This window comes from Momordica charantia (assembly GCF_013281855.1).
Source record: "Momordica charantia cultivar OHB3-1 chromosome 1 unlocalized genomic scaffold, Mcharantia_2.0 BLBB01000001.1, whole genome shotgun sequence".
NCBI classification, from domain to species: domain Eukaryota; kingdom Viridiplantae; phylum Streptophyta; class Magnoliopsida; order Cucurbitales; family Cucurbitaceae; genus Momordica; species Momordica charantia.
The window spans coordinates 2,516,197-2,542,116 of NW_028275157.1; the positions used below are offsets into that span (position 1 = coordinate 2,516,197).

Sequence of the window (25,920 nt, forward strand, 5' to 3'; positions counted from 1 at the left end):
TTAGCCTTTAAATGAGGTTGGGAATCAAACGTAAAAATGTTGAGCTTCTATTTTAGACAAAACAAGAATGCAAAGGCAAACCCTAGTAAGTGAAGAAAAAATGAAATAACAAGGAATCTATGTGAAGGGCAACACAATGTTACATGGGCAGCCAATTTCCCACAAAGAGATGTATGTAACCATTTTTTAGCCAACATAAACATAAATGCCTAGAACATAACTCCAGTCTCCTAGGTGAGTCATAGAGATTGTCGATAACAGTTCAGTGGCTTCTCGAGAATATATACATATAAAATGTATACTTTAAACCATTTAAAAATACCAAAATGCTTGTAATTCAAAGATCACATGACTGAAGACTTTAGAAAAATATAATTAAAAGGAGAGAAATAAGTTAAAAGTGGAAACAGTTATTATTAACGGGATCTGGTAGGACGACAAACATGATTTCTCTTCCGAGCATGGTCTTCGTTATGGTGCTGAGTCCTACATGCATATCCATACCAACAATTTTCCCTTCCGGTTGCATCCCCTGGAAGAAGCTGCCACAGTCCACACAACAAAACAATGATTTAAGCCTCCTTGAGTGGAAGCTTGAATCTTATTCTAAAACACATTTTGTTCTCAAAATGCTTAAAAGCACAATAAATAACTCAAAAACTTTTCAATGCTTTCGAAGTTAAGCTCGAATAGTAAAATTGCAATCTTGATTATATAGGTAGATGATATCATCAAAAAAGAGATGATTTGAGAGAGACAATCTTACAAAGATCTAACTATTATGAACATTATCAAGTGATGTCTAAATAACCCTAACCCCATGTGTCAATTTCTTCTATTTGCTTAGTGTCTCCAAGTGTCGAGTTGACCCATATCCATGTGGAGAGGTTATTATAGTTGACAGGAGCATGTATCAAAGACTTGGGTGAAGTTAGTCTATCTTTCACATACTAGACCAGACATTGCACCAATGCTAGTAGTTGTCAAAGACTTGGTCATGGATAGTCGTCCATGAAGTTGTCGAGCAGTTGGCAGAGCCCTATATTGATGCTAGTTAGGGTGGAGAGTTAACTGATAAGAGATCTCAACTGGCTATTGCTCCTATTGTTGGAGCAAAAAAACGCAACTGTAGTGCAAAGCAGTGCAAAAGTTGAATATCGACGCACGTGCTCAAGCAATTTGAGAAGGAACATGAACTCAAAAGCTTTTGAAGGAACATTAAAAAATGTTTTTATTATAGTTGTTGAGACATCCATAAATGAATTAAATTTACCAAACCCATTAACTTAAGCTTTTGGGTCGAGTCGTGGCTTATTCATCTTTAAGAATAGCATCAAACATAGAACGGAATCCTGTGTATGAAGATAGAATGATACATGTAGAGATAGATCACAATTTCACATCACTGAGAAGGTAAACTCGTTCACATTCTCATCAATTACCAAGGACAAGCTTTGAAAAATCCAACTCCAAGCACTACTGAATCCTGTATGTAGTTCAACTTAAAGGGAGTGTAGATTTGTATTAAAAATATATTATCTTTAATTGAGTTAGTTGTTTATTCTAACTTGTTTAGTTATTTGTCAATCTTTTCTTTTATTTCATAATCAATATCGTTTTGATTGAGGAAATCTCTCTGACTATAGCAAGATTCTTTATTTTTTCATTTTACAGGGTATTACGAATTAAATATAGAATCACAACATTCCATGCAAAAAATTAAGAAAAATAAAGTGACATTGGAATTGCTACCAACATCGTACTCACATATTTTGGTGTTGAAATGCGAAACCAGTAGAGGAGAAATCCCACCAATTTGTCATAACACTCACTTCATTAGAAAAACAAAAAAATTGAAAGTGATTAGAACGCGTACTATACTGCACCAAGAAAAAGAAAAAGAGGCAAAAAAAAAGGATGCCAAACATAGCTTTAAAGTGGTACACAATACACATTTGAAATTAAGTATAATATATATATTTGCGGATTAGAATTTTATAACCTTCCTAATTCATACAGCTAATATTGCAAGACTCACAAAATCCCCAATGCACAATACGTTCCTAGTCTTATGGTGCACTACTTAGAAAAGAAAGCCAAGGTCGAGTAAGCCGGATGGCTAACTCATAGTTGCTGCATGGTGTCACAATCATGATTCAACAAAGTTTGCAATGCGATTTTGTGACACTTACCCTGCTTATAATCAAATCAACCAATTCGAAATGTTGCAACCAACAGCACAAGTAGTCTATTTTGCAATATCCACTTGCATTTCGAAAAACGGTTTTCAAAAACATGGTTGGAGAAAGGGTTTTCCATAATGAATGGAGTTAAGGTAAGTATGCTCTCCTCTCTCTTCTCTCTTCCCCCTCTTCGACAGCAGATGAAGCAAGCTTGTTTGGTCATTTCATCTTAGGAAATTTGTTTTCTTCATTGGTTTGCTTTGGTGGTGAAATCTTTGAGTTTTAGTTTACAGTAAGTTCTTCACCATGGATTCAAGGAGTTGTCGAGTTGCAAACAAGTCTTTTTTTCATCCATTCTTTGCCGAACAATTTTTTCAAGTTGGAAGAGTTTTTTGATAATCGGCAGTTTAATATTTCATTCCACAAGAGGCAGCTCATTTGGTTTGAAGAGCCTATTGTGGATTTGATGCAACATCCATTGGAAGCTAATTTTTTTAGACAAGCAAAAGGAGAATTCGGTTTTTGTAGACTTGTGAAAAGTTTTTAACAAGCAAGGTTGTTGTTTTGATTTGCATTTTGATCCCTAAATCAGGCATGAGAGGAAGAATTGTGGTCCTGTTAGACAAAAGAAAAGAGGATGGCTAGTCTTCCGGGAAATGATAAAGGTTTCTATCTCTCTTTCACTAAATAAGGCTGATATTCCGTGCAAGTCTGATTTTCAAGCCTTGGAGAGTTCTCAAAAGTCGCTTGAGTTGGTAGGTGCATCTATTCTCCGAAAAGATGTTGATTAGGGCTTTTGGGTTAGAAAAGAAAGGGGTGTGGTCAGAATGGACTGGAATTATTTGATGGTTAAAGCGCATGATAATTGGAAGGAGATAGCTATAGCTTTGAAAAACCACTTTAAAGTTGATTGTTTTGTTAATCCTTTTTATGGCCGATAAAGCCCTATTAAAAATGGAGGACAGGAGGGTCCTAAAATATCTGGGAGTTAAAGGAAAATGGAAGAGAATTAGTATCTTTCATGTGATATTTGAGAAGTGGTCAAATCTAAAGCATAGCAAACCTGAGTTTGTGATGGACTATAGTGGTTGGATTGATATTTTGAACTGACCTTTAAGTTACTGGAATCGTAGTTGCTTTGAAGCTCTTGGAAGTCATTTTGGTGGTTTGGTTGATTGTTCCTCTCAAACTTTGAATATGCTAAATTATGAATCGATCCGTATAGGAGTGAAGAAGAATTTATGTGGTTTTCTCCATACTGAGATTGAAATAAAAGACCCTCGTTTGGGAAGTATTTTTGTAATAGTAAAAGATTGTTGCAATTTGGAAACTGTTAGACCTCCAATTGTGAAGACTTATAGTAGAAAGGGTAAAGAAGTAATTGGAGGGTTGTTAGCCATAACGGCCAAGAGAGAGAAGGTACTAGCTACGAGTAGGGAGCGAGTAAGCTTTAAGGGAGGGAATGTCGTTAGGGAGGGATCATTCTTGTTTTCTGTGTTTTGTGGCTTAATAGCTAAGTCTGGAGAGGTTCCCCACCCTCTTGAATTGGTGGGTTGTCTTTTGTATTGCCTTCGGGCCTTATCGTTCATTTTGAGTAAAGAAATCTTGTGAGGTGATACCTCACAACTTGGTATCAGAGCAGTTTCAACCTGGGAAAGCGTCGGAAAATAACGCAGAAAGAGCTAGAGAAGAGGTGAGATGCTACCAAAAAGGATGTCGTTGGATTGAAGGACACAATTTCGGAGCTCAACCAGAAATCCAATGAATAGCGAAAATGACGGAGAAATTGCAGAAGACTTTGGAGGCGTTCATTACTGAAGTTACCAGGGAAATCGGTCACTGTTGCCGTCCTCCTCGATTGTCTGGTGAATTATCCGTACAGAAGGGAAAAGCTCAGATGGGAGAGATGCCCGAGAACAATCCGGGAAATCAGGGGAACGATCGAAATCGCTTCAATAAGGTAGAAATGCCGATATTCACTTTAGTTTTGAAAGGTATTTCACCCCATGGAGTTGATGGAATAGATCAACAATGATGGGCAATGGGTACTGTGAATGGTGAGTTTGTTGAATGGAGATTGCCAGTCTTTCTTCTTTTGAAAAAGGACTAAGGTTTTGTAAGGAGTGGGCACTTATGCAGTTGAGGCACCAAAGTACTGAGTGGTTGCTTCCAAAGCCATCCAAGAGGAAGACAAGCCATTTGAGAGTCTCGTATGAGAGAGGGTGTAGAATCCCTAGGGAGCATCAAGTTCATATGGGTAGGACATCGTTCAAGGTTTTGTTTTGATAGAAGACTTCGATACCTCTCATAAGTACATATGCTTTGAGACGTAACATGTATGGTGTCACAAGGTCAGGGAGGCTTCCTTTGATGAATTCAAGTGAAAAAACTGAGAATCAAATATAGATTACCTGCAGATATGTGAGTTGAATTAGTTAGAAGTTAAGATTATGTGGACTTAGTTAGAAGTTGTTCTAAAGTTGTTTAGATTTTGTGTTTAAATTTAGCAAATAAATCTCCTTTTTTGTGAGGGAAGTTAGGAGGTTATTCCTAGATTTTGTTTCCTCTTGTAACCTATAAATAGTGCCTCTATTCCTCATCTTTTATCAAATTAATTTGAGAATTTATTTCTTCTCTCTTTTCTCGTGTATGTCTCTCTGGTGTCTCTATCCTTAGTTTTTATGGTATCAGAGCTAGGTTTAGATTGACACCAGAATGGTTAAAACAGCCATGATGACTGATTTGCAGCAAGGGACAAGAGGACACGGATTGTGTTTAATTTTGCAACGGGTGCAAAGTCTACCCCAAAAGTCTGAGAGTATCCTTTGGCCACCAATCTTGCTTTATACCTTTCAATGGACCCATCAGCCTTATATTTGACAGTAAAGATCCATCGGCATCCTACCGTTGGTTTATCTTGAAGACGATCAACTACTGTCCACGTATCATTAAGCTTCAAAGCCTTCATTTCATCATCTACCGCATTTTTCCACTGTGGATTGCTCATAGCCTCTTGAATGGATTTTGGTACCTCATTGGCTTCCAGATTGAGAGCCAAGGTCTGAACTGCTGAAGATAAATGACTATAACATACATCGAGCAATTGGATGTTGAGTACACGATCTCACACCCTTCATAAGTGCAATAGGAAGATCAAGATCATTAGTATTGTCTTGAGGCACAAGGGTAGATTGTTCAGTACCTAAGGACGAGATGGATTCATGACTTTGTTGTTAAGGCTGTGGTGGCTCCACTCCTCTTTGAACCGTTTGTCGCTGAGAATAAACAAGAGTCTCAGGTTGCTTGTCACTTTGATTTGGGTTCACTTGATCATCTTCATTATTACAGGAAATAATAGGAATTGACTCTTCCATCTGAGTAATTGGGACGATCGGGATAGGTATTTTTGGCTGAGGTGACTCGGTATTTAGACCATCAATCTCGGGCATTTTTGACTGAGGGAACTCAATTCTGGTATTTAGATCGTCAATCTCCCAAAAATTTCCATCAAGACTACTTGTAATAGGCTCAGTCTCCCCCTGAGGGGAATTTAGGGAGAAAAAAGATTGAGACTCAAAAAATGTGACACCCATGGTAGTGTAAAATTTATTGGTGAATGGACAATAGCATTTATAGCCTTTTTGAGTAGGAGAATAACCAAGGAAGACACACTTTCTGGCTTTTGGCTCCAATTTGTGACGTTCATGATCATAAACATGAGTGAATGCAGTACATCCAAATATTTTGAGGGGAATTGTGAGGACAGATCGGATTTGCGGATAGATAGTGAGTAAGATTTCTAGTGGAGTGTTAAATTTCAGAACACTAGAGGGCATCCGATTAATGAGATAACAAGCAGTAAGGACAGCATCACCCCAAAAACGGTTAGGAACAGAATTGGTGAACATGAGAGCACGAGCAGTTTCTAAAAGATGCCTATTTTTCCTTTCAGCTATACCATTTTGTTGAGGGGTAATGACACAAGAACTTTGGTGAATGATTCCATTTGGTGTCGTGCATGTGCTTTTAGGGAGAGAAATTGAGATCGTATTCGATCCGTCGGAACTCTCATCCTTGCGCACATCAGTCATCAGACTTTTGGGGTAGACTATCAGGAGACATTTGCACCCGTTGCAAAATTAAACACAATCCTTGTCCTCTTGTCCTTTGCTGCAAATCTGGATTGGAAACTACAACAACTGGATGTCAAGAATGCATTCCTCAATGGAGATTTGGAAGAAGAGGTGTACATGGACCTTCCTCCTGGATTTTACATTGATAAGTATGATGGAAAGGTGTGTAAGCTGAAGAAATCTCTCTATGGTTTAAAACAATCCCCACGTGCATGGTTTGGGCGATTTTCAAAGGCTGTTTGTAAACAAGGATATACCCAAGCTCAAACAGACCATACAATGTTCTATAGGCACTCTCAAGGTAAGATCACCATCCTCATTGTTTATGTCGATGATATTATCGTCACAGGTGACCATCATGAAGAAATAGAGAGACTAAAACAGGCACTTGGAAAGGAGTTCGAAATAAAGGACCTGGGAACACTTCGGTATTTTCTAGGGATGGAAGTTGCAAGGAGCAGAACTGGTATATCTGTATGTCAAAGAAAATATGTACTAGACCTCTTGAAGGAAACCGGAATGCTTGGATGTAAACCATCTGATACTCCAATAAGTCTCAATCATAAGTTGGGAGAGAGCCTAGATGGGGCACCCGTTGATAAAGGGAGATATCAGCGTCTCGTTGGAAGATTAATCTATTTATCCCACACTAGGCCGGATATTGCATTTGCAGTGAGTGTTGTAAGTCAATACATGATGCTCCTACTGAAGAACAGATGGAAGCCGTGTATCATATTCTTAGATATCTTAAAGGAACTCCAGGACTTGGATTATTTTTCTGAAAGGATGATGATAGAAAGATTAAGGTGTTTACAGATGCTGATTGGGCAGGTTCTATTCAAGATAGAAGATCTACGACAGGATATTGTACCTTCGTACGGGGTAATCTTGTTACATGGAGAAGTAAGAAACAATCAGTTGTTGCAAGAAGTAGTGCTGAGGCTGAATTCAGGGCATTATCTCATGGTATTTGTGAGATAATGTGGCTGAAACTCCTTCTCCAAAAACTCAAGATCAGGTTTGATAGTTCAATTGAAGTCTATTGTGACAACAAGGCTGCAATTGCTATTGCACACAATCCAGTGCATCATGATCGTACTAAACATGTTGAGCTTGACAGGCATTTTATCAAGGAGAAGATTGAAGAGAAAATTATAAATCTGATGTATGTTCCATCATCAGATCAAGCTGCAGATATCCTAACAAAAGGACTCTTGAGACCCGTGTTTGAAAGGTTGTTGATCAAGCTGAAACTGTTCAATCTGTATAGTCCAGTGAGGGGGAGTGTTGAATTAGTTAGAAGTTAAGATTATGTGGACTTAGTTAGAAGTTGTTTTAAAGTTGTTTAGATTGTGTTTAAATTTAGCAAATAAATCTCCTTTTTTGTTAGGGAAGTTATGAGATTATTCCTAGATTTTGTTTCCTCTTGTAACCTATAAATAGTGCCTCTATTCCTCATCTTTGATCAAATCAATTTGAGAATTTATTTCTTCTCTCTTTTCTCGTGTATGTCTCTCTGGTGTCTCTATCCTTAGTTTTTAATGTGTCTCAACAGTTATCATCTCAGGTTTAGGATGTGATAGAGACATATCTGCAAGTAAGTCTATATTTGTTTACGTACATTCTATGGCTCAAATGTTTATGTGTTAAATATAGACTTAAAAGACACATATCTGCATACATATTCACATTCTATGTTATGTTTACGTACAAAAGGGTTCAAGGAAAATCCAAGAATGTGAATATGTATACACACATACGTCCGAACATATATAACTCAATCACAGATGAAAAGACATGAGATAAATACTACATTTGAATTTTTATACCTAAAACAATCAAACAGAAACAAAGGTAGGATTATTGAGCCATAGAATGAAACAGGTGAAGTTTTATGGGATGTGATTTTCTATTGCTTGACATCAAAGGGCATGCAATATAGACTGTATCGTCAAGCAGAAGAGAAAACAAGCAGAAGAGATAAACAAAGTCACTGTACTACTTTCAATATAGATAAAGATATCAATTTATCCTTTGATGAATTCAAGTGAAAAAACTGAGAATCAAATATAGACTCACTTGCAGATATGTGTCTCAGCAGTTATCATCTCCGCATGATTTAGAGGCATTCGTGTTCGATCTGATTTGCAATTTAAAATTAGTATATTAATACACTCATTTTTACTCAAAAAAAGAAGGAAAGAGAAGAAGAGGGACATTCTCTGACAACTTTTTCACTATTTTCTAATGAATAACAAAATCTGATGAAATGACAATCATGACAAGAAGAAGCAATAAATTTAAATGTCTTGAAATCTAGATTGCAAGTCATGATAATTGATATCTATCCTAAGATATTAATGTTCTATAATATTTTATGACTCTAAATTCTGCAGAATCGGTAATAGTCCAATAAAATTAGTAGAGAACTGCAGAAACTGAGCCTAGAACCCATGTTATTAAATTTAAGGGAAGAGGTTAAGGAAAAAGCAAGAACGGCATCCACTTCTACTCCTGCTTAAAACTTAAGAGTCAGCTGAAAATTATCATAGCCCAAGGATGTGTGAATGTGCAGGAAAAAAGGTTGGAGGGGCCTTAGACCTCCAATGTGTTTAAGACTGGTTCTAGAATTAATGTTTAACAAAACTGATGTAGTTATCTAACGTGTTTATTCGTTAGTTATGTAACCATGCTGTTAGTTTTTAAGTTAGTTAAAACCTCTGTTTACTCGGGTTTTAAGCTTCCGCCTACTAGTTAGCAGCATTAAGCCGTAAGCTCCCCAAGGAGTGTTGTATTAATTTAAGGCATAATATATTTCAGAGGTATTTGGGTTACATAAAATATTAATTTCGTTATAAACACTTTAGTAAAAAGTGCTTAATGACAAATCATTTTGATGTTTACTTCTATAGTCATAAAAGTGTTTCTCGGTCAACCACTGTGACCCTTTTTTCAGACCAGTTTATATATTTCAATAATAGCATTCTTATTTACTAATAAAAAAAATAGTAATACAGAAGAAAATATGTCTACAAAGTTGGAAAAGAACTTACCAATTTCTCTACTGTTAAACTTTACAACCCATTCAGAGATGACATCCTGCAATGTTCTTCCCATCTGAGTAATACACCTCTCTGTGATCTAAGATCAAAACGTGAGCCATATCAACTCTTTGTTAGCAAAACCGGTAAAGCTGCTTAATAAAAAAGTAGATGCAAATCTATACATCCTGCTCATGCTGATTATTTTCATGCGTTAGCCGTGGAATTATTGAAATGGTACGTCCAGAGATCTGCAATGCACGGCACTTTAAAGTATAAGAGAACCATCCAACTCTCGAACCATTCAACTCTCCAATTTAATCTGAACTTAATTCTAGATAATTACGAAGTAGAATGGGAAAAACAGATGAGGAACTTCATTTCAACCAGTAGTATGAGAAGAACAAGCTATAACAAGCTTCGACAAAAGCCTTTCAAAGAAGAAAAAGAAAACAAAGAACAGCACATACTGGTTTAAGGGTATCGGGATTGCACGTGGCATGAGTATCACTTCTATGTACCCTCTGGGCTTGCCAATATGCACCACAAAATGCTCTATCACATCCTAAACCTGAAAAAGGTTATTGTAAGTTTGGGCAAGAACATACTGTTCTCAATGCCAACACTACAATGTACATAAAAGCTGAAAACTAGACATACTAGGGATGGAAGAAGTCAATATGCAATACACCATCAATTCTAATGAGAACTCCAAGATTCTATCCAACACATCCCTCAAGCTAATCCATAGATATCATGCATTACAAATCCCAGTTTTGTTTAAGCTTCCTTGGAATGGAAACTTAAGCTCAGTAAATCTGTTGTAAAGAAATTTAGTAGTTCAATATTGGATGAAATGAAACGTTCAGCAACTTGAGTCGGCCTCCAACATGCTGCTACCTGATTAATTCAATCATTTTGAATTTAAGATGTTCTCATGGGCATACAACTCCTGGTACATGGAAATATATATATATACCCCTAGCTATCTTATACTTTGAAACATCCTTGAATGCTCAATGATAGGCATTTGATTTTGAAATATTTGCCCCTCTTTACAAGTCACCCCACCATTATCCACTAATGTATATTAAATCAAAAGTAATATTAATTAAGCTACAAATGATTCATTAAACTAATTACCATTACATTCATATCTGTAGTTCTTATTATTGAGAGAAAAATGAGAAAGTGGGGAAGTGTAAGTTTCATTCAATGATACTACATATTTATACAAACTCTAAGTCTAAAAATAGACTCAACTAATTCCACATGAAAAGCAACTACTCCACTAGCCATAAGAATAGTAACCTACCTAGTCGACTTGACTATACCAAAAATAACCCTAACAACTTCCTAGAAACTAGGACTTGGACCAGACAAATTCAAAAACTGAAAGAATCAAACTTGCAATTTGAGTTAACTTACAATATCTAAGGTTGATATATTCTCTCAATTCATAAAATATGAATACGTTGAACTGAACTTGAACTTGAACTAGTTTGGGCAAAGATTAAAGTATCTTACATGAAATTGAGATATTAGAATTAATTTAAAAGGCATTAATATGTTGAATAAAGTCACAAAAAATTTCTCACTTAATTTTGATTAAATATTAAAGTAATATGGAATAAAATTGATATATAAAGTTGAGCTTAATTTGGGAAATAAAACATAAGAAATCTATCATTTAGATCACCTATAATTTTAAACTAAACAAACACAAAGTTCACAGAATTACCATGCAAAACAGTTATGACCTGGAAAGTAAACATCTATGCTATCTGTACTTAAAAAATAATAATAATAAATGCTATCAATGTTGTAATATCAATTCTTGACGGAAATTCAAAAAACTTTTAAGAAAAACACAATAGTTTAGAAAAATATGTTCAGTTTAATCAATTAGTAAGAACACAACCTAACCATTCGTGCTCCTAATTATATCTCCCAAATCGTTCACACTATCAATTTAATCCTAAGATATGAAAATGCACAATTAACCTTCATCGCATAAGTAAATCCTAAGATTCGACAAGATACAATAGATATAAATGTCTTTTTAACCATATCCAATGCATCTACTAGGATACAAGAAGCGATACCAATGCAGTCAATGTCATTTTCCTACAAATTTTGTTAAATTGTAAAGCAAAGCATAAGTAGCTTTCTTAATATACTCTATCAGGTATTCTAAATGTATTTCATTTTATATAATGTATATCATTACAAATAATTAATTAATGAACTACCCTATTTGTATAAAATGCTTTGTTTATAATAAATAATCCCCTTTTTGATTTACTTAAACACAATTCTTCCAAGGGGTGAGAAAAACCATGTGGCATTTCCAAGAACACTATTGCCATAACCTTGGTGATTCTTTACATCAGATTACAATCTCTATGCGCTAATGAGAGAGACATAAAGAATCTAATTACTAATTAGTAATGTCGAAAGCACCAAACTGAAATAACCCTCTCCGACAGCAAATGTGGGCAGTCTTATGCTTTCATAAACTGATAAACATCATAGTTCCAAAAAGAATATAAAGGATTATTTAGTCTGTTGTTCTTTGTTGGGCTGTTTTTCTTCTCATTCGCTTCCTTTGGGAGTTCATATCTTGAACATTTCCTTCCTTTTTATATATCAACAAAAAGTTAATTTTTGTTCAAAAAGAAAAAAAAAAGAGAGAATATAAAGGAATAATGCATACATACAATGTTGAGGTATCCCAATATCAAATCGAGAAGGCATCATTCCTCCACATCCATGACATTGTAGATGAACCGTGTTTGGATTACAGCGAAATCCAGCATGTTCAGTACCTAGAAAATGTAAATCAACTTTAAATTGGTATGACTAGAATTTTGGAAAAAGGTAAAATTATTATATTTCTGCTATCTATCGAATAAAATACAAGGTCTTCTTATATACCAGAAAGACCACGTACAAATAAGTAAAAAATTAACACATAAATATTAACTTAAATATAAACCACTAATATTTACAATAAATATAAAAGAAATACAACACTCCTCCCTCTGGATATGGTTTGAAGATTTATTCCATAGCTAGCTTGTAAATTAGTTTCTCAAATTGCCATTTTGAAAGACCTTTAGTTATGCATATCAATCGTCTGTTCTATTGTTAGAAGATAAAAGATGCATATTACACTAATACCAATAAAATGTTTGTCAATTTCAATATGCTTTGTACTATTATGTACAACTAGATCATGAGTTATGGTGATGGTAGCATTATTGTCGCAGTAAACTCGTATAGGTGTCGTATGAGAGAATTTCAATTCTTATAGTATCATTTGCATCAATATAAATGTAGAAACTAAGGTTTGAGAGAACTATATTTTTTTTATTCTCATTACTGAAGTCTATATATATATATATAGACAAATATACAAGGTTGACCTAATCTTATAAGGAGAAGGTAAAGGACTAATATACTACATTACTACAGTATCTAAAATATACTAATATATATACTCTAACACTCCCCTCAAGTTGGTGTATATATGTTAATCATACCCAACTTGTTAGAGAGAGAATATATCCATGCTCCATTTAATGCTTTAGTGAAGATATCTCCTAACTGTTCTCCAGTCTTCACATATCCTATAGCCACCAATCCTTGCTGTATTTTCTCACGTACATAATGACAATCAACTTCAATGTGTTTGGTTCGTTCATGAAATACTGGATTAGATGCAATATGGAGAGCTGCTTGATTATCACACCAAAGTTTCATTGGAGTGGTGATGCCAAATCCCAATTCAGTTAGAAGCTGATATATCCATATTAATTCACACACTGACTATGTCATAGCTCTGTATTCTGATTCAGCACTCGAACGCGACACGGTTAAATTATAGTTTATTTTATTTTAAAGGTTTCCTATTTTATTTAGGTTGGGGCTTTATTGTTCTAATAGGTAAGTATTTCCATATCCTAATAGGCAAGAACTTCTTTTTAGTTTCTTCCTTTTGACTGCTATTTATATAGCCTTGTATCAATCATTTGTAGTCATCGTTGCCGCCGTCGTCCGCTGCTGTTACGTCGGGATTGGAGTTCGGGATTTGCCGTGGTTGATTTCTATTTCGCTTCCCGTCGTTACCCTTCATTGCACAACGCCGTCCGCCACCGCACATCACCGTCAGCTGCCGCCCTTAGCCGTCCGCGATCGCACCTCACCGTCAGCCGCCGCCGCCGTCGCCGTCAGCCATTACTTGGAATGCGTTGTGGATTTATCGTGGTGTCTTCCTCGCAGCGTATATTTCGCTAGGGTTTCAATTCTGCAACAATTGACTGGGCCGGTTCGATTCAGTTCGGTTCATCGAATTCAGGTTTGGGTCGGTCGGATCCAATCCACTCGGTTCGTCCAGTTCGGTTCAAATAGTCTGGTTCACTTGGTTCGGTCCAGCCAGTTCGGCTCCTTTAGGCTCGGTTCAATTCGTTGTTGGACTGGTTCATCGCTTTTCGGTCCGATTCAGTTCATTGTTGGATCGTTTCGACAAGTTTAAGTTCGTTTCAGTCAAATTTGGTTCAGTTCGGAATATTTTGGTTTGATTCAACTGTTTTTTATTCGGTTCAGCCTTCTTTCGGTTCGGTTCAGTGCTGATTTTTCAGTTTTGGATCTCCATTTTTGAGTTGCTGTTTAGTCTTGATATCAATGTCACAATCGTCCAAAATTACAAAAAAGTTGGACATAAATGAGATCAAACGATTAAGGAGCTTCTTAAAAACTTTGGATAATGCTTCTAGTCAAGGTACAGGTTCGGTAACTTTGACGAGTACAACTTCTCAGCCTAAACGTTGTACCTGGATTATTGATTCTGGTGCAACAGACCATATGACGAATAGTAGCTGTCATTTTATCTCTTATAGTATTTGTCCGAGCAATAAGAAAATTTCTACAGGAGATGGTACCTTGGTCACAGTAGCTGGTCAAGGAGACATCAAGATAAATTCAAATATTACTTTAAAGAATGTGCTTCATATACCATGTTTAACTATTAATTTGATATCGGTAAAGAATTTGATCAAATTTGATATCGGTATCTCTTTATCACTTGGTTCGGTCCAGCTAGTTCGGCTCCTTTAGGCTCGGTTCAATTCGTTGTTGGACTGGTTCATCGCTTTTCGGTCCGATTCAGTTCATTGTTGGATCGTTTCGACAAGTTTAAGTTCGTTTCAGTCAAATTTGGTTCAGTTCGGAATATTTTGGTTCGATTCAACTGTTTTTTATTCGGTTCAGCCTTCTTTCGGTTCGGTTCAGTGCTGATTTTTCAGTTTTGGATCTCCATTTTTGAGTTGTTGTTTAGTCTTGATATCAATGTCACAATCGTCCAAAATTACAAAAAAGTTGGACATAAATGAGATCAAACGATTAAGGAGCTTCTTAAAAACTTTGGATAATGCTTCTAGTCAAGGTACAGGTTCGGTAACTTTGACGAGTACAACTTCTCAGCCTAAACGTTGTACCTGGATTATTGATTCTGGTGCAACAGACCATATGACGAATAGTAGCTGTCATTTTATCTCTTATAATATTTGTCTGAGCAATAAGAAAATTTCTACAGGAGATGGTACCTTGGTCACAGTAGCTGGTCAAGGAGACATCAAGATAAATTCAAATATTACTTTAAAGAATGTGCTTCATATACCACGTTTAACTATTAATTTGATATCGGTAAAGAATTTGATCAAAGATTTAGGTTGCAGAGTAATTTTTTCTGATTCTTCTTGTATTTTACAAGATCAGGGCAATGAGAAGATTATTGGACTTGCTAATGAAAAAGATGGACTTTATTATCTTAATGAATTTGTCAGTCAGACTAGTGTTCCTGTTGAATTAGTTAGAAGTTAAGATTATGTGGACTTAGTTAGAAGTTGTTTTAAAATTGTTTAGATTTTGTGTTTAAATTTAGCAAATAAATCTCCTTTTTTGTTAGGGAAGTTAGGAGGTTATTCCTAGACTTTGTTTCCTCTTGTAACCTATAAATAGTGTTTCTATTCCTCATCTTTGATCAATCAATTTGAGAATTTATTTCTTCTTCTCGTGTATGTTTATCTGGTGTCTCTATCCTTAGTTTTTATGGTATCAAAGCTAGGTTTAGATTGACAGAATGGTTAAAACAGCCATGATGACTGATGTGCGCAAGGATGAGAGTTCCGACGGATCGACTACGACCTCAATTTCTCTCCCTAAAAGCACATCCACGACACCTCACATCTCTATCTCTGAAAACACTTCGCTCCAAATTACCTCTCCAAAACTCAACGGAAAAAATTGTCTGCAATGGTCTCGATCGGCCCTCCTAGTTATTCGTGGCCACAGTCGACTCGGGTACATCAATGGCACGATAGCAGAACCAGATGAAGCTTACCTTTATTTTTCCGTGTGGGATGCACAAAACTCAATGGTCATGGCATGGCTCATTAACTCGATGGAGGACATTAAAGAATCCTTCATCTTCTACTCAACAGCAAAGGATCTTTGGAATGCGCTCACTATGGCTTTTTCTGATTTTGATAACTCGGCCCAATTGTTTGAATTACGCAATAAGGCACGTTCCTTACGACAAGGTGAATCCGATGTCACCCAATACTACAGCTCATTACGTAGGTTGTGGGCTGAACTTGATTTATGTCTCAATCTCGAATGGGAGAACTCGAAGGATGCTGAACGCTTTCGCAAACACATCGAGAAGGAACGAATTTATGATTTTCTTGCAGGTCTTCGTCCGGAATTAGATGATGTGCGTGGCCGCTTACTTGCCAAAAATCCAGTCCCAGCCATTGACGAAATCTCCGCAGAAGTTCGCTGGGAGTCAAGCCGTAAACGTGTGATGATGGGTGATACACCCACAAAACCTTTGTCCCTCTCACTGGAATCATCAGCTCTGGCAGCACAAGGTCCACCACCACCTTCATCCCGATCTACTCGTCGGAACAACCTTTGGTGTGATCATTGTAAGCGCACAAACCATACAAAAGATCGGTGTTGGGAACTCCATGGTCGTCCTCAACGGAAGAATTTATAAGGGGATTATCGGCCACCTCCACCTACAAATACTCCACCTTCTCGAACCAACTCCTCCGGCAATCAAGTGGGCCCTAGTGTGTCAAACTCCCAAGATTTGGCCACCTCTCTCCCTCCATTTTCGAAGGCACAACTTGAACAGCTCTATCGCATCTTAACACTGCCGGTTGAGTCTACTCCTTCGTCAAGTTTTGTGGCACAACGAGGTATTTCTAGTGCAGCTTTAACAAGTCAGCAGCATTCCGATCAGTGGATCTTAGATTCGGGTGCAACTGATCATATGACCGCTTTTCATGATATGTTTACCATGTACTCACCCAACCCGATTCAGACACATGTCAAGCTTGCAGATGGGTCATCGGCCATTATTAAGGGCTTTGGTTCTGTTATTCTTAGCCCAAACATTACATTGCACTTAGTGCTCCATATGCCTAAATTATGTTGCAATCTAATTTCTGTTCAGAAGTTGACTCATGATTTAAAGTGTCAAGCCCTGTTCACTGACTCTAAGTGTTTTTTTCAGGACTTGATAACGAGAACGACGATTGGCAATGTTGATGGCTTTAAAGGGCTCTACTACTTCAGAGGACCAAGTCTAAGAAATAAACAAGTTCTCCAGGTTGGTAGTGAGTCGAATTCTAGGGAACAACAAATTCTACTTTTACATCGCCATTTAGGGCACCCGAGTTTTCAGTATCTTAAACATTTGTACCCTTCACTTTTTCATAAAGATGACCTTTTTACTTGCGAAGTGTCAACTTGCAAAACACTCTCGTACATCTTATCCTTCTGTTGAGTATATACCATTCAGTCCATTCACAATGATTCATAGTGATTTATAGGGGCCGTCTCGCATCAAAACTATGTCCGGTAAACGTTGGTTCCTTACCTTCACTGATGACCACACTAGGGTTTGTTGGGTCTATTTACTTAAAGAAAAATCAGAAAGTACATCAATCTTTCAACAGTTTCATTCTCTCATTCATAATCAATTTAATACGAGAATCAAAATTCTTCGCACAGACAAGGGGACAGAATATTTTAATCAAACATTGGGAACTTTCCTGTCTCAAAATGGAATCATTCACCAAAGTTCCTGTGTCATTACCCCCCAACAAAATGGTATAGCTGAAAGGAAAAATAGGCATCTTTTAGAAACTGCTCGTGCTCTCATGTTCACCAATTCTGTTCCTAACCATTTTTGGGGTGATGTTGTCCTTACTGCTTGTTATCTATTAATCAGATGCCCTCTCGTGTTCTGAAATTTAACACTCCACTAGAAATCTTACTCACTATCTATCCGCAAATCTGATCTGTCCTCACAATTCGCCTCAAAATATTTGAATGTACTGCATTCACTCATGTTTATGATCATGAAGGTCACAAATTGGAGCCAAAAGCCAGAAAGTGTGTCTTCCTTGGTTATTCTCCTACTAAAAAAGGCTATAAAATGCTATTGTCCATTCGCCAATAAATTTTACAATACCATGGATGTCACATTTTTTGAGTCTCAATACCAGAATTGAGTTCCCTCAGTCAAAAATACCTGAGATTGATGGTCTAAATACCGAGTCACCTCAGCCAAAAATACCTATCCCGATCGTCCCAATTACTCAGATGGAAGAGTCAATTCCTATTATTTCCTGTAATAATGAAGATGATCAAGTGAACCCAAATCAAAGTGACAAGCAACCTGAGACTCTTGTTTATTCTCGGCGACAAACGGTTCAAAGAGGAGTGGAGCCACCACAGCCTTAACAGCAAAGTCATGAATCCATCTCGTCCTTAGGTACTGAACAATCTACCCTTGTGCCTCAAGACAATACTAATGATCTTGATCTTCCTATTGCACTTAGGAAGGGTGTGAGATCGTGTACTCAACATCCAATTGCTCGATGTATGTTATAGTCATTTATCTTCAGCAGTTCAGACCTTGGCTCTCAATCTGGAAGCCAATGAGATACCAAAATCCATTCAAGAGGCTATGAGCAATCCACAGTGGAAAAATGCGGTAGATGATGAAATGAAGGCTTTGAAGCTTAATGATACGTGGACAGTAGTTGATCGTCTTCAAGATAAACCAACGGTAGGATGCCGATGGATCTTTACTGTCAAATATAAGGCTGATGGGTCCATTGAAAGGTATAAAGCAAGATTGGTGGCCAAAGGATACTCTCAGACTTTTGGGGTAGACTTTGCACCCGTTGCAAAATTAAACACAATTCGTGTCCTCTTGTCCCTTGCTGCAAACCAGTCATCATGGCTGTTTTAACCATTCTGGTGTCAATCTAAACCTAGCTCTGATACCATAAAAACTAAGGATAGAGACACCAGAGAGACATACACGAGAAAAGAGAGAAGAAATAAATTCTAAAATTGATTTGATAAAAGATGAGGAATAGAGGCACTATTTATAGGTTACAAGACGAAAAAAAATCTAGGAATAACCTCCTAACTTCCCTGACAAAAAAGAAGATTTATTTGCTAAATTTAAACACAAAATCTAAACAACTTTAAAACAACTACGATTCCAGTAACTTAAAGAAGATTCCAGTAACTTAAAAGTTGTTTAGATTTTGTGTTTAAATTTAGCAAATAAATCTCCTTTTTTGTTAGGGAAGTTAGGAGGTTATTCCTAGATTTTGTTTCCTCTTGTAACCTATAAATAGTGCCTCTATTCCTCATCTTTTATCAATCAATTTGAGAATTTATTTCTTCTCTCTTTTCTCGTGTATGTTTCTCTGGTGTCTCTATCCTTAGTTTTTAGTTCCAGTCTCCTTCACCTCAAAAACTCATCATCCTTCAAGTAAGCTTTTGTTGAATCATTATAGACTAGGACATCCTTCATCTCGAACTCTTAAAATATTGTTTCCTGATTTATTCCAAAATCTTAATCTTGAGTCAATTCAATGTGAAGTTTGTGAATTCACTAAACACAAGCGTGTACCCTTCCCTAGTAATAATAAACGAATCTCAGTTCCCTTCTCTCTTATTCATATTGATGTTTCGGTCCCTCGAATGTTCCAAATGTTTACAAATTTCGTTGGTTTATTGTGTTCATTGATGACTGTACTCGAGTCTCATGGGTTTATCTTTTAAAACAAAAATTTGATGTTGGTTCTACCATTCAAACATTCTTTCATATGATAGAAAACCAATTCGGAATCAAACCCAAACGATTCCGTTCGTTCTGACAATGCTCGAGATTACTTCAATCAAAACTTTACATCCTTCTTTCAAAAACATGGAGTCATCCATGAGTCGTCTTGTGTGGACACTCCTCAACAGAATGGAGTGGCCGAAAGAAAAATTGGTCACATCCTTTCTGTGACACGTGCCATTATTTTTCAAAGAAATGTTCCTAAATCCTTCTGGGGGGAAGCTGTGTTAACATCCACTTATTTAATCAATCGGTTACCATCTACTACTCTAGACCATAAAACTCCTATGAATATCCTATCAAAATATTATCCTGATTTTCGAACAACAAATAACTTGACTCCTCGAGTATTTGGTTGTGTAGCCTTTGTTCATGTTCACAGTTATCAACGAGGTAAATTTGATCCACGAGCACTCAAGTGTATTTCTGTCGGATACTTGAACACTCAAAAGGGATATAAATGCTATCATCCTCCTTCAAAAAGGTTCTTCATCTCTGCTGATGTTACCTTTTATGAAGACACCAGCTTCTTTACCTCACCTTATCTTTAGGGGGAGGAACTATTATTGGAAGATAAGGATTTGCCCATTCCCAACCTCACATTCCCTATATCAAATCCTTTACCACCACCCTTAGACATCTTACCAGGACCATCTAACCCTTCTACTACTACACCATTACAGGTTTATTCAAGAAGGAACACTGAAAAAGATAAGCAAGTCCAAGAGTTTGAACATATCCCTGTAACTGAAATTGACGAGAAAATAATCAATGATGCGTCAGACATTACAATATCTGCTAATGATGAGTCAGACCTGGATTTGCCGATTGCTTTATGGAAGGGAAAACGAACTTGTACTCAGTATCTATTGTCTCACTTTGTATCATATGACAAACTCTCAAGTCATTACAGAAGTTTTATGGTTAACCTTACTCAAATAAATATTCCAAAAACATATACGGAGGCAATACAACATGAAGAATGGAGTCAAGCAATGAATCTTGAAATGCAGGCTTTAGAAAAAAATAAAACATGGGAGTTGGTTACTATGCCTAAAGAAAGTATAAAGCAGATGTTACACTCGAGAGGTACAAAGCGCGGTTGGTTGCTAAGGGATATACTCAAACATATGGAGTTGATTACCGTGAAACCTTTGCGCCTGTTGCCAAGATGAACACAGTACGAATACTTCTATCTCTTGCTGTAAATCATGGATGGGACATGTTACAATATGATGTAAAAAATGTTTTTCTACATGGTGATCTTGAAGAAGAAATTTATATGGAGATTCCACCTGGATATCAGCAAGCAGGAAATAAAGTTTGTAAATTAAAAAAGACGTTGTATGGATTAAAGCAATCTCCTACGGCATGGTTTGGTAGATTTTCTCAAGTTACGAGGAAGATGGACTATAAACAAAGTCAAGGAGATCATACATTGTTTATAAAACATTCTGCTATAGGGGGAGTAACAACATTGATTGTTTATGTGGACGATATTATCGTCACTGGCAATGATAATAATGAGCAAGATAAACTAAGAAATTGCTTAATCCAAGAGTTTGAAGTTAAAGAACTGGGAAGACTGAAATATTTTCTTGGGATAGAAGTAGCATATTCTAAACAAGGCATATTCTTATCACAACAGAAATATGTGATTGACTTACTTTCTGAAACAGGAAAACTTGGCAGGAGACCAATAGGAACGCCGATTGATCAAAACCATAGATTATGTGCATCTGAAGAGAGTCCTCCAGTAAATAAGGAAACTTACCAGAGGTTAGTTGGAAAATTAATATATCTTTCTCATACAAGACCAGATATTGCGTATGCTGTAGGAGTGGTAAGCCAATTTATGCATAGTCCAAAAGAAATTCATCTTCTGTATCGAATACTCCACTATTTAAAGAACTCCATTGGGAGAGGATTGTTGTTTAAGAAAGGCGAGAAACTCAATCTAGAAGTTTATACAGATGCAGATTATGCAGTATCGATAGACGATAGAAAATCCACTTCTGGCTATTGTATTATCTTATGTGGGAATTTAGTGACATGGAGAAGTAAAAAACAAAATGTAGTTGCAAGATCAAGTTCAGAAGCGGAATTTAGAGCAATGGCATTGGGCATCTGCGAATTACTGTGGATAAAAATTATTTTAGAAGATTTGAAGATTCCATGGGAAGGGCCTATGAAACTTTATTGTGATAACAAGTCTGTCATCAGTATTGCACATAATCCAGTTCAACATGACATAATCCAGTTCAACATGACAGAACCAAGCATGTTGAAGTTGATAGACACTTCATAAAAGAGAAGTTAGATAGCGGCCTCATATGTACTCCATTTGTACCAACAAACAATCAAATATCAGATATTCTTACAAAAGGATTGAACAACAACAACTTTGAACATTTGGTTAACAAGCTGGGAATGGAAAATATTCATTCACCAGCTTGAGGGGGAGTGTTAAATTATAGTTTATTTGATTTTAAAGGTTTCCTATTTTATTTAGGTTAGGGTTTTATTGTTCTAATAGGTAAGTATATCCTTATCCTAATAGGCAAGAACTTCTTTTTAGTTTCTTCCTTGTGACTGCTATTTATATAGCCTTGTATCAATCATTTGTAGTAATAAATGAAGAATTATTTTCTTTTCTTATCAATTAACACCACATTTTGTTTCTTACTTTTCCAAGAAACTAAATTACCTCCGACAAATACACAATATCCTAAGGTTGATCTTCTATCTTCCTTAGAACCTGCCCAATCAGTATCAGAAAAACATTCAATATTAAGATGACCATGATCTCTATATAACAAACCACGTCCAAGAACACCTTTCAAATAACATAGAATATGTTCCAATGCGGCCCAATGGTCAGTCGTACGAGAACTCATAAATTGACTCATAATACTGACCGAATAGGTTGTGTCAGGCCTAGTAACTGTAAGGTAATTCAACTTCCCTACTAACCCTCTATACTTCTCACGATCTTTCAACAACTCCTCTTCCTTTGTAAGTTGTAAATTAAATATCATTGGAGTACTACGTAGCTTAGCAACAAACTTTCCTGTTTCAGTTAACAAGTCAAGTACATATTTTCTTTGTGACAAAAGGATCCCCTTCTTGCTCCTTACTACCTCAATTCCTAAGAAGTATTTTAACATTCCCAAATCTTTAGTATGAAGAAAAGACTTGAGTGATAGGATGCCTGATGTATCACTACCAGTAATCACAATATCATCAACATATACAACTAGTAAGATAACACCAGACTCATATCGTTTATAAAAGACAGAATGATCTGACTTACTCTTCTTCATTCCAAATTTCTAAATCACCTGTCTCAATTTTCCAAACCATGCTCCGGACTTTGTTTCAACCCATATAAGGATTTACGAAGGCGACATACCTTTTCATTCTCCCCCTGAGCAACAAAACCTGGTGGTTGCTCTATATACATTTCTTCTTGAAGATCACCATTGAGAAATGCATTTTTAATATCAAGCTGATACAAGGGCCAATAGTGAATAGATACCGAAAATGAATAACCTGACAGAAGCCAATTTAGCAACTCGAGAAAAAGTATCAGAATATTCAATTCCATAAGTTTGCGCATATCCTTTAGCAACAAGACGAGCTTTTAAACGGGCAATTGATCCATCAGGATGAACTTTAACCGCAAACACCCATTTACAACCACTGTCATCTAAGGTGACTAATCTCCTCCAACATAGCACCCATTTACAACCACTGTCATCTAAGGTGACTAATCTCCTCCAACATAGCAGCCCCCAACCAGGATGAGACAAAGCTTCATGAACAATTTTAGGAGCAGATACAGACTCAAGGGATGCAATAAACGAACAAGTAGGTGAGGACAAATGGTTATATGAAACAAAAGAAGAAACACGGTAAGTACACTTACGCTTACCTTTCCTAATAGCAATAGGAATATCATCACTCGTTCCTGGATCCACAGACGAAAAAGCTGCTGGTATAGGGCATGAGACCGAAGGAGATTGTCGTTGAGAATAAACTTGAGTAATAGGTGGGAGAGAATGATCAGTCATAAAAGTAGGGAGCATGTCAGTAGAAGTAGAGACAATGGAATAGACAAGAAAGTCATCATCTTCCTATGAATGCTCCCCCTGACTGGTACTCAAGGATGATGAAAAAGGAGTATCTTCAAAGAACGTAATGTTAGGAGAGACAAGATATCTATTGAGATCAAGACAATAATATCGATACCCCTTTTGAACACGAGAATAACCAAGGAAAATGCATTTCAATGACTTAGCTAGGGTCCAATTTGGTGAGCTGAGGGCAAACATCCCGAACGAAACAAGTGCAACCAAATATTTTAGGTTTAATAGGAAATAAAGGTTGCGTAGAACATACAATACGATAAGGTATTTCACCCTTAAGAACTGATGAAGGCATGCGATTAATCAAGAAGCAAGCCGTTAAAACAGCATCGGTCCAAAAGTATTTTGGAACATGCATTTGAAACATTAAGGCCCTTGCTGTTTCGAGAAGATGTCTATTTTTCCTTTCTGCAACTCCATTTTGAGACGGAGTATCAACACACAATGATTGATGAAGAATACCATGTTAACTTAAATAGGAGCCAAGAGCACTAGAAAAATATTATTTAGCATTATCACTCCATAGAACTTTAAGAGAGCCACCAAATAGAGTCCGAATTTCAGCATTGAAGTTACGAAAATGAGAAAGTAACTCAGAACGATGTTTCATCAAATATAACCAAGTTACATGAGAGAAATCATCGACAAAAGTAACAAAATACCGAAATTGGACTCAATAGGACACGGACCCCAAACATCATAATGGGCTAATTCAAAAAGAGCATTAGCTCGTGTATTGACTCTAAGATACGAACTGAGACGATGAAACTTAGCAAATTGACATAACTCACAGTCTAAAGAATGCAAACTATGAAATTGTGGACGGAGACTCTTTAGCACGGCGAGAGATGGATGACCCAAACGACAATGTTCTTTTAAAGGAGTTGGCACTCGAGTGCAAACAGTGGCTGTAGGTATTTGTGTATCAAACGTGTAGAGGCCATTGGATTCACGCCCTTTACCAATAGTCTTTTTCGTTGTAAGATCCTGACCAGCGATGACAGTAATTGGATTAGAGGATGATACCATCAATGACTCTTGATAATGTTGGAATTTAGCAAACTCTTTCGCAGAAATCATCACCATTGATTTCTTATCGATCATAACTTCAACAATATGGACACAAACAAACAAATAAAAAACTGCACTGAAACAGGTCAAACCAAATCTGGAAGAGGAAAGGGAATCGAACCAGTGACCGACCAGATGAATCAAACCAATTGAACAAAGCCAAGTGAACCAAATCAATTGAACCGAACCAGCTGAACTGAACCAAGTGAGCCGAACTGGCTGGACCGAACCAAGTGAACCGGACTATCTGAACCGAACCGGTCGAACTAGGTTGACTGAATCGGACCGACCCAAACCTGAACCGGAATCGAACCGGCCCGGCCCAATCAATTGTTGCAGAATTGCAACCCTAGCAAAATAGATGCTGCGAGGAAGACACCACAATAAATCCAGAACGCATGCCAACTAATGGCTGACGGTGGCGGCTAACGGTGAGGCGCGATGGCGGACGGCTAAGGGCGGCGGCTGACGATGAGGCGCAGTGACTGACAACAAAGGACTGCGGCGGACGGCGACGTGTGGTGAAGGGAAGTGATGGGAAGCGAAACAGAAATCAGTCACGGCAAATCCCGAACTCTAATCCTGGCACAACAGCTGCGGACGACAGCGGCCCCGGTGATGGTGGCGGCGATGAACGACGACGGTGACGGTGACGACAAATGAAGACGGCGATGGTGGCGCCGAGCTAGGAGATTAATGGACACTTGAAAGAAAGTGTTCCAAACTTCAAACCTTAATAAGTACAAAATCGTAATGGGCACAAAATCCTAAGATCCAAAAAAATTTAGAAGAAACCTAGAGCTCTGAAACCATGTAGAAACTAAGATTTGAGAGAACCAAATTTTTTTATTCTCATTACAGAAGTCTATATATAGACAAATATACAAGGTTGACTTAATCCTATAAGGAGAAGGTAAAGGACTAAAATACTGCAATATATAAAATATACTAATATATATACTCTAACATAAACATCAACTTTTGTAGATGACTACGTTTCTTGAATAATATATCTTTACACACTTCTTGAATAATATAAACTTCCTGCTCCTTTCAAATAATAGAAAGCCATAATCTCACGCTCCTTTCCAAAGGGAAATAAAAGTAATACCTGCTGCCTTTTCC

At 36.9% G+C, this 25,920-nt stretch overlaps 1 protein-coding gene across 8 annotated transcripts in view; it reads right to left on the minus strand.

Annotated features, from left to right (window-relative positions):
- Positions 1-86: 86 nt before the first annotated feature.
- LOC111024677 (RING/U-box superfamily protein) overlaps positions 87-25,920 on the minus strand; it is a 57,977-nt gene continuing 32,143 nt past the window's right edge. Inside the window, exons 9-15 of one of the 8 annotated variants that reach the window (XM_088119101.1) lie at positions 12,078-12,185; positions 9,828-9,928; positions 9,543-9,608; positions 9,370-9,457; positions 8,396-8,456; positions 1,768-1,831; positions 87-542 (exon numbers count right to left, since the gene is read on the minus strand). In XM_088119101.1, coding sequence (XP_087975227.1) covers positions 417-542; positions 1,768-1,831; positions 8,396-8,456; positions 9,370-9,457; positions 9,543-9,608; positions 9,828-9,928; positions 12,078-12,185 — 614 coding nt within the window. In that variant the 3' untranslated portion in view covers positions 87-416. The other 7 variants (XM_088119104.1, XM_088119107.1, XM_088119109.1 and 4 more) reach the window with 7 other exon arrangements.